General features: G+C 44.8%; 1 protein-coding gene across 1 annotated transcript in view; it reads left to right on the top strand.

Moving 5' to 3' along the window:
- The window catches only part of LOC125428895 (cytochrome P450 2K4-like), a 31,617-nt gene extending 24,073 nt beyond the window's left edge, over positions 1–7,544 (top strand). The window contains exons 7-9 of the mRNA XM_048489604.1: positions 3,154–3,347; positions 5,020–5,161; positions 7,339–7,544. Coding sequence (XP_048345561.1) covers positions 3,154–3,347; positions 5,020–5,161; positions 7,339–7,526 — 524 coding nt within the window. The 3' untranslated portion in view covers positions 7,527–7,544. The remainder of the gene's footprint in view (positions 1–3,153; positions 3,348–5,019; positions 5,162–7,338) is intronic.
- The last annotated feature ends 4,493 nt before the right edge of the window (positions 7,545–12,037 follow it).

Below are 12,037 nucleotides of genomic sequence, written 5' to 3'. Positions count from 1 at the left end.
GCAGACCAGCCAGATCAGCTAGATTAGCCGCTGGCTTCTCTCCACTGGTTTCCTGATATCGCTGTGTCTCGTCTCTTCATTGCATCGTCGTAACGACTTCAATTATACTCTTCTGAAGGCCCTCCCCTGCTTAAACTGCACCCTCCTCAGGCTGTATCCTACAAATCTCCAGGTTTTCCCAACTTCCATCATAGGGAACCACTTCCATTGTAGGGATCCTTCAAAGACTTGTGAGGTGGCACCTCTGTTTTCCCCTATTAGCCCTCTCTACACTATTTCTTCTTATCACCCTCCTGGCATGTCTATATTTTTATTGCCTCCTTCTCTACCATTTATCAAATGACTTTATAGCTGCCTCCCATCTTTAGATATGTTTATTTATTTATTTATTTATTTATTTAACCCCAATTTTATCCACAGCAGGGGCTGAAGCAGCTTACATTTTTCTCCTCTCCTTTTTTATCTGCACAACAACCCTGTGAGGTGGGTTACAGTCAAAGTACATGACTGGACCAAAATCACCCAGTGAGCTTCTGCAGCAAGATGGGAATTTGAATCTGGGCCTCCCACACCCTGCTCTGAAGCTCTAGTAGTTACAACATACTGGCTTTTGCATGATAGTCTGTGTTGAACAGTAGCAAATAGCCTGGCCTAGTTGAGTAATGGAAGTCAGATGCTAGTAATTCACCCAGAAGTCGCTTTCAGGCCTTGGGTTGCCAATCTCCAGCTGGGACTTGGGGGTCCCCCAGAATTACGACTGAACTCCAGACTATAGAGATCTGTCTCCATGGAGAAAATAACTGCTTTGGATGGTTGAACTCTGTGGCTTTATATTCAGCTGAGGCGTCTCCCCTACCCCAAACCTGCCCTCCTTAGACCCCACCCACTGGCGTAATGCCCATTGGGCAAGGTGGGCAGCTGCCCAGGGCATCACCTTGTGGGGGGCATCAAAATGCTGGGTTCGTTTTTGGGTATTTTAGTGGTTTTCCTTTTTGGCCTGCAGTTTTTTGGCTAGCGGCACCCAAATTACGGCATATCATCATGGGACTGTCCTTATGCTATCCCCCAGGTTTGGTGCAGTTTGGTTCAGGGAGTCCAAAGTTATGGACTCCCAAAGGGGGTGCCCCTATCCCCCATTGTTTCCAATGGGAGCTAATAGGAGATGGGGCTACAGTTTTGAGGGTCCATAACTTTGGCCCCCCTGAACCAAACTGCACCAAACCTGGGGGGGGATCATCAGGGCAGTCTCCTGATGAGACCCTGAAAGTTTTGAGACTGTGCCTTCAGAAATGTGCCCCCCCAGCCTGCAACCCCCATTGACAGCAATGCAGAAAACTCAATGCAGAACAAAGATTCCTGGGCAAATTTCGGGATGTTCTTGCAGGGAGGGCATTCTTGGACATATTAGTTATCAGGCATACCAGGTATCATCTGGAGATTCTGTCATGATGGTATTCTATCGCAAATTTCGAAAAGGGGTAGTTCATCTGGAGACTGTCGCTTGAGTAAGCACCCAATGTTTGGAGTACGAAGTTTCTTCAAGGGAATCAAAGTTATGGACCTTCTAAAAGGAAGGTAGCCCCATCTCCTCAACAAAATAATGGGGGATGGGAATTACTTGTTTAGGGAATCCCATAAGCACTGGACCCCAAACTTCAAAACTTCACCAAACTTGGGGGGTCTAGTTATGGACCTGGTAGCCCCCCATCTCCTTAGCGAAGAATGTGGGATGGGGTACCGCGCATTTGAGGGTCCATAACTTCGACCCCTAAAACCAAACTGCACCAAATCCTGGTCATTAGGATAGTTTCAGATGATACCCTGACATTTTGGTGCTTTGATACATTTCAAAAAAATGCGCCCCTTCAGGAACATCCTAGAGGTTGCTTAAGAATCTTTGTTCTGCATTGCGTTTTCTGTATTGCTGTCAATAGGGGTCCCATTAGATAGTTTCCAGATGATACCCCTGACATTTTGGTGCAGATACATTCAAAAAATGCGCCCCTTCAGGAACATCCTAGAAATTTGCCCAAGAATCTTTGTTCTGCATTGAGTTTTCTGTATTGCTGTCAATGGGGATTGCAGGCTGGGAGGGGACATTTCTGAAGGCACAGTCTCAAAACTTTCAGGGTCTCATCAGGAGACTGCCCTGATGATACCCCCCAGGTTTGGTGCAGTTTGGTTCAGGGGGGCCAAAGTTATGGGCCCTCAAAACTGTAGCCCCATCTATTAGCTCCCATTGGAAACAATGAGGGGATGGGGCACCCCCTTTGGGAGTCCATAACTTTGGACTCCCTGAACCAAACTTTACCAAACTTGGGGAGTAGCATAAGGACAGTCACCTAATGATATGCTGAAATTCTGGTGCTGATATGTCTAAAAGTGCACCCCCTGCAGGCACCAATGTCCTGGTGCAAAAAAAATTTGGTCGTGGTGGAGTGGCTGCCCATGGGGGGGGGGGGCATCCAACTCAGGTTTTGCCCAGGGCTACAGTTTGCCCAGGGCTGCCTCGTTATGCCCCTGACCCCACCACAAATGCTCCAGGAATTTCCAAACTGGGAGCTCACAACCCGAACCCCAAGATGTCCCCTCAAAGACCAAGTTAGGCCTTGAAAGAGAGAGCCTGATTCCTTTTGCTTTCTGTGACAGAACCAAGCCTTAGAACCTGTGGTGGGATTCAGCAGGTTTGCACCACTTCAGCAGAATTGGTTGTTAAAATGTTGCTTGTAAACAACCAGTTGTTAAATTATTTGAATCCCACCACTGCTTAGAATGCTGTGGTAGCCTAGTTACAACACATGAGGGAATCTTTTACTTAAAGCTACAGTGACTCATTTTATGGTTTTAAGGTTTTTAACCCCTCCCCACAACTTTTACAAAAAGATTTCACATTTTTTCTGCGAATTTGACCCTTTTTATGACACTTTTCAGGTTTGCAGAAAGATCTTTCTTGCCCATTCACAGTTCTAGACACTGGATTAAAATTATCTAAAATATTTGGCCAACTTCTGTATTAGAATAGAGGATGTCATATATATCTATGTGTTATGCATTTATTTTAAAAATGTTATACCCCATACTCTTCCTTTCTTGAAAGATGCAGCTTGAACCATGAAGTTTATTTTTATGGAAATAAATGCTTTATTTTCTCAGGCAAAAAGTCCGAAAGGAAAAGAAATACGCGCGAGGTGATTGGGTCTGCTCAGCCACAGACAGAACATCGTGCAAAAATGCCATACACGGATGCAGTAATCCATGAAATCCAGAGGTTTTCTAATATTATCCCAGCAAACGTGCCACATGCAACCACTGTGGATGTCGCTTTTAAAGGCTACTCCATTCCCAAGGTGACCAGTCTAACTTCTTTGCATTAACGTCATGACCTTTGCTCAGTTGAATATGGGATCTCAATTCATTAATTCATCAGAGACCCTGTTTTCAAATATTTTGTGGAAGTAAGTTAAGCCATTCTAAATCCCATCAATTTAAGAGTAAGAGAAGTAAGTACTTCTCTGACCTTTTGGTTAAAATGCTGCAATCCAATACAGCTAGCTGTGGTTGACTCTTGCCCAAATATTTGAAATTTTCTAATCTTTTCCACTAAAGTCTAATAATTACTTTGCTTTCCTTATGCTTTTCACATTTGGGTTAACATGTAGGGCTGCCTTTTTTCTTTTGTAGTGTCAGACCTTTAGCTAGAACAGGGGTAGGGAACCTTTAACACTCAAAGAGCCATTTGGACCCGTTTTCCATGGGAAAAGAAAACACTTGGAGCCACAAATAATTTTTGACATTTAAAATAAAGATAACACTATATATATAGGGTTTTTTTTAACCTTTTTACTGCCTGCAGGGCGGGCAAGGATGGGGCCGGCGGCTCTGCTCGTGGAGCCACAGTGCAAGGGCAGAAGAGCCGCATGCGGCTCTCGAGCTGCAGGTTCCCTACCCCTGAGCTAGAAGCTTTGGCTGGCTTACTCATCTTCTTCATTTGAGTCCAATAGCAGACACCAGCAAGATTTTTGAGGTATAAGTTTTTGAGAGTTAATTCTCCCTTCTAACAAAGGTTTGACTGTCAAAAGTTTGTATCCCCCAAATTCTGGTGGTCTCTGGTGCTACTGGACTTTAGTCTAGTTTTTCTGCTGCAGACCAACATGGCTACCTCTTGAAACGATCTTCATGGCTTTACTTGCCGATATGCCTAAGTACCACAGGTTTTACACCTTTACATATGTGGTGAACCTGTAGTAGAAAATTTGTCATGTTATATTTTATTCTGCTCTTTGTCTTTAGACAAATGTGGGCAATGTGTATACCAGGAATATAAAATGAGACACTATGCCCACTGGCAACAATGGTGCTACAAAGGTATTACACTAGAGTCAAGACACTAGAGCAGTGGTGGCGAACCTTTGGCACTCCAGATGTTATGGACTACAATTCCCATCAGCCCCTACAGTTGGCAATGCTGGCAGAGGCTGATGGGAATTGTAGTCCATAACATCTGGAGTGCCAAAGGTTCGCCACCACGGCACTAGAGTCAAGACAGTGACTAATCAGCTCCACACAAACACAGGATGACTATAGACAGTAAACAATCAAAGGGAACAAAGGCCAGGCTACTTCTATTCAGATGCCCTCACCTATTGACCTTGCTATCTTCATTGTTACTCACATGCTAATGGGTGGATCCCGCTCAACATATGTAAATCTAGCTTGCTATTTGCACCCTTTACTTGTTAACAGACAATTGTTCTTTCCCTCACCCTGGACACTCCAACATGTATATATACTCCACTTGCTTTCCTAGTATCAGATCCTCTGAAGATGCCAGCCACAGATGCAGGGGAAACGTCAAGAGAGAATGCTGGCCATACATGGCCAACATGTCCATACAGCCCGGAAACCACGCAGCACCCCAGTGATTCCGGCCGTGAAAGCTTTCAACAATACATTAAATACAAGTTTTTACTGCCAGAAACGATCTTCATTTTCTTCAATGATTTTGCTTTGACTTTGCAGGGAACTTATATCCTCCCGTTGCTGTGCTCTGTGCTGCAAGATGAAACTCAATGGGAGAAACCACATAAATTCTACCCAGAGCACTTTCTGGACTCTGCGGGAAAGTTTGTAAAGAGAGACGCATTCATGCCTTTCTCTGCAGGTAACCAATTTTAGAAATATGTGGGCTTAGTTAATAGATGAGGTGTTCATGTCCTAAGCACATTTATTTGGAAGAATGCTATCATGACTGGGCCACTTTCAAAACGCTACCACCAAAAATATTATTTTTAACCTGTCACCTGTCACCTGTCACTGTTAACTGCTGAGCCTTGGACCACCAATATAATGTATTGGTCACTGGCCCTCCAAACACCCCCCCCCCCACTTCTACACTCCCCTTTAGCTGAGGGAGGAAACAACAGAGCCTCTAACAAAAATGGAGGGAAACTCTGTCAGAGAGGGTTTTGGCTTAACTGCAGACCACCCGCTTGTAGGCACACAGATTTAGACTGGCACTTATGGTATCGTGAAACAGCTTTTTAAAGTTCATTTGAACAGAAATTTAGGCTTCTCAGTTGGATAGAGAGGTTTAAACACTTGTTGGTTACAGAAAGTAAAGAGCTTATTTCTTGAAAGGATACTCAGTCAGTTACACTACAGTTTTTGGTCACACGCAGGTGGCCACAATACTCTTTCTCAAAGAGGTTCTGGTTCTTATGCTTTCTTACACACAAGTTCCAAGTACTACTTGCTTTCTCACAAAGAGGTTTCAGCTTTTAGTTGTCACACACAGAGACACTAGATTCTCTCTGGTCCACACCCTTTCTTATTCACCCAAGTCTTAAGACTAGAAGGACTCTGGCACACACTCGCCACCCTAACCCTAACCCTAACCCTAACTGCCCCCTTATGGACTGGTCTTCTCCTGACTGGGTTTTGAACTGGGGTTGGACAGACACTAGGTCTGGACAGCCAAGCAGCCAAGCACCTGACTGGTGGAGTCACCTTCCATCAATCTCAGGGCCTTCCCACACACTCTATCAAGCCTCCTCAGCCTGATCAGAGCAGTCTGGCTCCTGACAGAACACAAGCTGCAAGAGATCTCTCTCTGCTTCACAGCGTTCGATCCAAGAACCAAAAGCCAAAAGCTAAAAGCTTAAAAGCTCTCCTCACAGGCTTCTCCGTGCTTTTATATTAATCAGCCCTTTTGGCTCCCTCTACCTGTGGCACCAGGTGAACTGCGTTTTCTGTCAGACAATCAACAGGTAGGAATTAGTGTCTCATATATGGAGTGTGCTGTTTACCTGACTCTCTCCTGAGTTTCTGCCAAGGCCACCACATGTCTCACCAAAGGCCATAAAATACACTGCCACCAACCCTTCAGGGTAGGCAAATCCGTCACAAATGTCATCACTGGTAGCTGTCTTTCACTTTGCTAAACCAAAATGTCTACAACTTTGAACGCTCTGTGACTTTTTTGGTATGATATGAGAACTTTCACTGGGCATTTGTTATTCTTTCATCAATAGTGTTCTTTCTCAGTAAGAATAATAGTTACATCGTTCCTAGCAATGGATTCCTAAGAACACTTTCCTGGGAGTAAATTCTGTTGCATAGGATTTTGAGTAGACGTGCTTAGGACAGCATTGTCTGTTTCATCTTTTCATAGCAAACTCTTTGACTCACTCTGCGGGGGCCAAAAACAGTGGTGTGAGGATGGTAAAAACACCTTTTTGGGGGGAAACTTTGCACAGTTACTGCTGCTGCTACTGCAGCAAAGGTGCAATGTCCTATTTTGCCCCAAATGAATCACTAAATGAGCGAGTCTTTTAAAAAATGCCAGTCTGCAACTGGTGCTGAGTGAACATCTGGGCAGGAGGTGCTTCTGCTCGACTCTTGATTTGCACAGGGCTGTATCGGGGTCTCATGGGATGTCAGCATGGCTGTGGTGGTACATCAGTGGTGGGATTCAAATAATTTAACAAATGGTTGTTTACAAGCACCATTTTAACAACTGGTTCTGCCAAAGTGGTGCGAACCTGCTGAATCCCACCACTGGGGTACATGTGTGCATTCTAGCTACGCAGGAATGAGCGACCAACAAACCCCCCCCCCCCCCCGCTGCGCCTCTGTGCAAAGCCTCGCAGCCCTGCCGAATCGTTCACTGTCAACTGGACGCCCAGTCATGTGAATGCCCCGGGGCAGCTGTGTTTCCATTTACACCAACTAGACTCTGTTGTTTTTGGCCTGTGCGGAGTGGGGCACTATTCCATGGTCAGTACAAAAACGTTCTAAAGAAATGTAATTGGCTTCTGTGTTCCATTTTCATTGTCACAGGTCGAAGAATGTGTGCAGGGGAAACCCTGGCCAAAATGGAGCTCTTCTTGTTCTTTACGAGTCTCCTCCAGAGATTCACTTTCCAGCCTGCCCCCGGAATGTCTAAAGAAGACCTGGACTTGACACCCATGGTTGGATTTGCAACACCTCCAGTACCTTACAAGTGCTGTGCTTTGTCACACTCTTAACATTCATCTTGCTTATATTCTATGGGCCTTTCCCCACTCCCTTACATCCCCCCTATGCCACGCGCTGCTCTCAGCGTGAGGCATCCCAGGCGTCTTGAAGTGCGTCCCCACGCACTTCCAGCTCTGTGCTTGAAGATGGTCGTCAAAAGGCTGCCCGTTCAGAAGAGCGCCTGGGATGCCGCCCCAGCGCTTCGAGGGGGCGCTTGTTTAATTTAAGCTCAGCAGCGTCGGGTCGGCTGCGCTGTGGCCGCCCCTGCCGTGGGGAGGGAGGAGGAACCCCGCGCTACTCTCCTCAAGTAGCGCGGGCCTTATGGTAAGTGGGGAAAGGCCCTATGTGTGTATCTTCAGTCTTTCTGCACCTTTTTCCTGCTGATGACTTTTCAGGACAACGGCCTCGGAGGAATCAGATCGTAAGATTACATCCAGCCAGCTTTTTCACTCAGTCTGGCTTAGTACTTTTTCAGTCCCTTGTGGCTTTCATCCGTGCATGTCCCATGATGCCCAGCATAGTCTTCTGAATGTTCAGAGTGGGCCCCTTTTTTACTAGTTCAAAAGCTGCTTGGATCCAACTCATAATCATGATCTCAAGCATCCTCTCTGCTATAAGTAGCTCTGAGACTTTGATGAACTCAAAATTTGGATGTCATCAAGGTGACATTTGAACCTCAGCTCTTGTTTGTTTTGATGTACGTGGAAAAAGGAATAATAATTGTGATGCTGTCTTTTCTTGTATTCACACATTAATGATGTCTTTGAATCAACACGCTGATCAACTTAACAGCTATTTACAAGTGAGTGTCAGCAACAGAAAAGAAATCTATGCACTTATTAATGTGGTTTGAATGTTAGTGTTTTTTAAGAAAACAAAATTGCCCCATGAATCACTACAACCAATAAATTTGCTTACCTGTTCAACTCATTCTGGAATCCGTTTGCAGTTGTATTGCTTTAAGTATGATAAATATAGAAGTTTGCAGCTCACTGAATGAGTCAGTAGACCCAAAGTTCTGCAGGAAATTCAGTATACTGTTTCGTCTCCCCCCACCCCGGGTTCTGTGTGGGCATTTCCCCCCCCCCTTTTCTTTTTTCCAGCCACCATTCTTTTGGAGGGGGGTATTGCAGCAATTTTGTTAGGGATAAATTTGTCTGTAGGCAGTGAAAATGGGGAAAATAGGAGAAACACAGTGTCCACGGATTCCATTGGCATGTCCAAAGGTAATTGGTAGATGATCTGTGCCCCCTTCCCCACATGCAGAATAATGCACTTTCAGTCCACTTTCAGAAGTGGATTTGGCTATTCTGCACAGCTACAAAGTGTATTGAAAGTGGATTGAAAGTGCATTATTCTGCATGTGGGGAAGGGGCCATGTGGCAGGTGGAGTTGACAGTAGATGACACATGACAATTTTCTGGTTGTGGATATTCAAGGAGGACAATTTTCTAGTAATCATTACAAAAACCCTGGGTCCCATCTAGACTAATTCTACATATCTTTGGTCTACAACAGGGGTCTGCAACCTGCAGCTCTCCAGATGTTCATGGACTAAAATTTCTATCAGCCTCTGCCAGCATGGCTAACATCTGAAGAGCCACAGGTTGCAGACCCCTGGTCTACAAGAACCACCGGTTGAGAACCACTAATCTAAGCAACAACAGTCAGTTTAAGTTATTTATGTTATGAGTAGGACAGAGAAGTTCTGCTGGAATCCGTAGTTGTCTTAGATGGATTTCATATCCTCCACTGCTCAAAAGAAAAACAGAGTGGACTACAGCAGTGGAAGCCAGTAATTGGGTTGGGAGAGGGACATAGAGCTGCAGACCATCTGTGATGCTGAGTGGGTGTGTCCCGTCTCCGTGCATGGATGCCAGAGAGCAATCTGGAAACTCTCTTGGTTTCTTCCACATTAGGAGGTGTTGCAGTTGTTTTCCTTTCCACATTTTGCTCCTTTTCTGATTCAAGGATCAGGACTCTAAGAGGGCTGTGCAGCATGAGGAAAAGGGTGTGAAAGCCCCTGGGAAGGAAAAGAAAAGAGAAGCCCATATCTTCACTGGGAAAAAGTTGGCTAAAGGTTAGTCCTTCTATGGGTCACCTTCCTCTTTCTCCCAGATGTATCCATCCAAGAAGATTTAGGTCAGTAGTGAAGGTGCTGAGCAGATGCATCTGAACCCGCAGATTCCTGTCTGTGTTATTCCCTGACTTTACATCTGTACTGTGTTGGGCACACACAGTCGGAGTCAAGGGAATAAACACTGGAATTTAAGGTGTGTGAACATCCAAAGTGGCCACAGAGCAAATTTTGAACTTGGCGTAATGGCTAAGAGCAGGTGCACTCTGATCTGGAAGAACCGGGTTTGATTCCCAGCTCTGCCGCTTGAGTTGTGGAGGCTTATCTGGGGAATTCAGATTAGCCTGTACACTCCCGCACACACCAGCTGGGTGACCTTGGGCTAGTCACAGCTTTTCGGAGCTCTCTCAGCCCCACACACCTCACAGGGTGTTTGTTGTGAGGGGGGAAGGGAAAGGAGATTGTAAGCCCCTTTGAGTCTCATATAGGAGAGAAAGGGGGGATATAAATCCAAACTCCTCCTCTTCCTCTTCCTCTTCCTCTTCTTCCTCTTCTTCTTCTTCTTCTTCTTCTTCTTCTTCTTCTTCCTCCTCCTCCTCCTCCTCCTCCTCCTCCTCCTCCTCCTCCTCCTCCTCCGCCGCCGCCGCCGCCGCCGCCGCCGCCATTTGGCTTCCGGTGGGTCACAAAACTGATGGGTTGTATTTGCTTTGATTGCTTTATGACCCATGTGCAGTTTTTTGGAGCATTTGAGGAGATGGGGTTTTTGACCTAGCCACAATGTTGATAGCTCCTAGGAAATTATTGGTAATGTCATATGAAGAGATAGCAGCTGCTTTAAGGGGTCATTTTATTCCCCAGCCTTCAAAAATAGCCAACCCAGCCAACCCAACCCCTACCAGAACAGTGAAAGTGTCCCCTGACAAGTCAAATGGGACAGACATGATGTGACTACTCAGCAGACGTGATCAACCATGTGCAACCAGTGATCCAGAGAAAGCTGACAGTGACCATGAGGAAACAGGATGTCCCTCCTGTGATGGAAGTGGATTCCGCTTCAGCAATTTCCATTGTCTGATGGGACACATATAAAACATTCTGCCCTCAGGAAGATTTGAATATTAGATCTTGTGATGTACTACTAACTGACTATCAAGGAAATAGAGTACCAGTGGTGGGTATGTGTAAAGTCAGGGTGAAATATCATATGTCTGAAGGATAGTCACAACTGCTGGTAGTTGTATTAGTTTGCTGGGGCTGGACTGGTTTGGGAGATTGGGAACTGTGATCACAGGAATACATGGGGTGAGTAAAGTCTCCTTCTTTGGAGATTTTTAAAGTGAGGCTGGATGGTCACCTGTCAGGAGTGCTTTGTTTGTGTGTTCCTGCATTGCAGGGGGTTCGACTTGATGGCCCTTGTGGTCTCTTCAAACTCCATGATTCTTATGAAATCACTCAACCATTATGTTAATACCCACCTACAGGGTATCTTTAACAATGATGCCAAAGGTAAACCAATTATTTAAATTCCAATAACTTTGTTTGGCGTTCACGTAAATATTTCAAACGTAGAATGGAATTACATTTACCACCTCTCTTAAACAACATAATCTTTATATTAAATACTTCTACGTGATCAGTCAACTTTTGGTTTTTCCTTCCATAACTTTCCACCAAGGAATCTCACTTTTAAGAAATTCCCAGCCATCACATACTCCCTTCTCTTTTAGTGTTTTTTTAACCATGGGATCGCACCTAGTAGATTCTTAAGCTTACTGAAATCTGCTTTCTTAAAATCTAGAATGCGTGTATGATTATGATTAGCATCCCCTTTCCACTGTATAACAAACTCCAGGAGAACATGATCACACCCACCAAAGGATCCTACTACTTTCACTCCACTAATTAGGTCATCATTATTGGTTAGGAGCAGGTGTAAAATAGTCCTTGTTGCTTCTTCCACCTTCTGGACCATGAAATTGTCTGTGAGGCAAGTGAGAATTTTGTTGGACGTGATTGTCATGGAAGAGTTTGACTCCCAACAAATATCAGGATAATTGAAATCTCCCATGACTACTACTTTTTTTTCCTTTCTGAAAGTTTGGTAATGAGATCTGTAGTTGTCTATCTTCCCTTTTTTACCCAAATGCTCTTAACCTGGCTTGCAGAATTTAAGTCGTGGACTAGCTCACAGTTGCAGTAATCTTTTACGTATAATGCTACTCCTCCTCCTTTCCTATTTGATCTGTTTCTCTGAAGTAGGTTATATATACCCTTCAATTCTTATGTTCCAGTGATCAGACTCATCTCACCAGGTTTCAGTGATGTTTTGCTGTGTTAACAGTTCAAGTTCATCCTGTTTATTTCCCATACTCTGTGCATTCGTGTAGAGACATCAAAGGCCATTTAATGGACTGAGGATAGGGGAATGTAATCTCAATCCACAAA

The sequence above is a fragment of the Sphaerodactylus townsendi genome, linkage group LG03 (assembly GCF_021028975.2).
Source record: "Sphaerodactylus townsendi isolate TG3544 linkage group LG03, MPM_Stown_v2.3, whole genome shotgun sequence".
Lineage (NCBI taxonomy): Eukaryota > Metazoa > Chordata > Lepidosauria > Squamata > Sphaerodactylidae > Sphaerodactylus > Sphaerodactylus townsendi.
The sequence above is the reverse complement of the archived record's forward strand: the minus strand, read 5'-3'. Positions and strand labels throughout refer to the sequence as shown.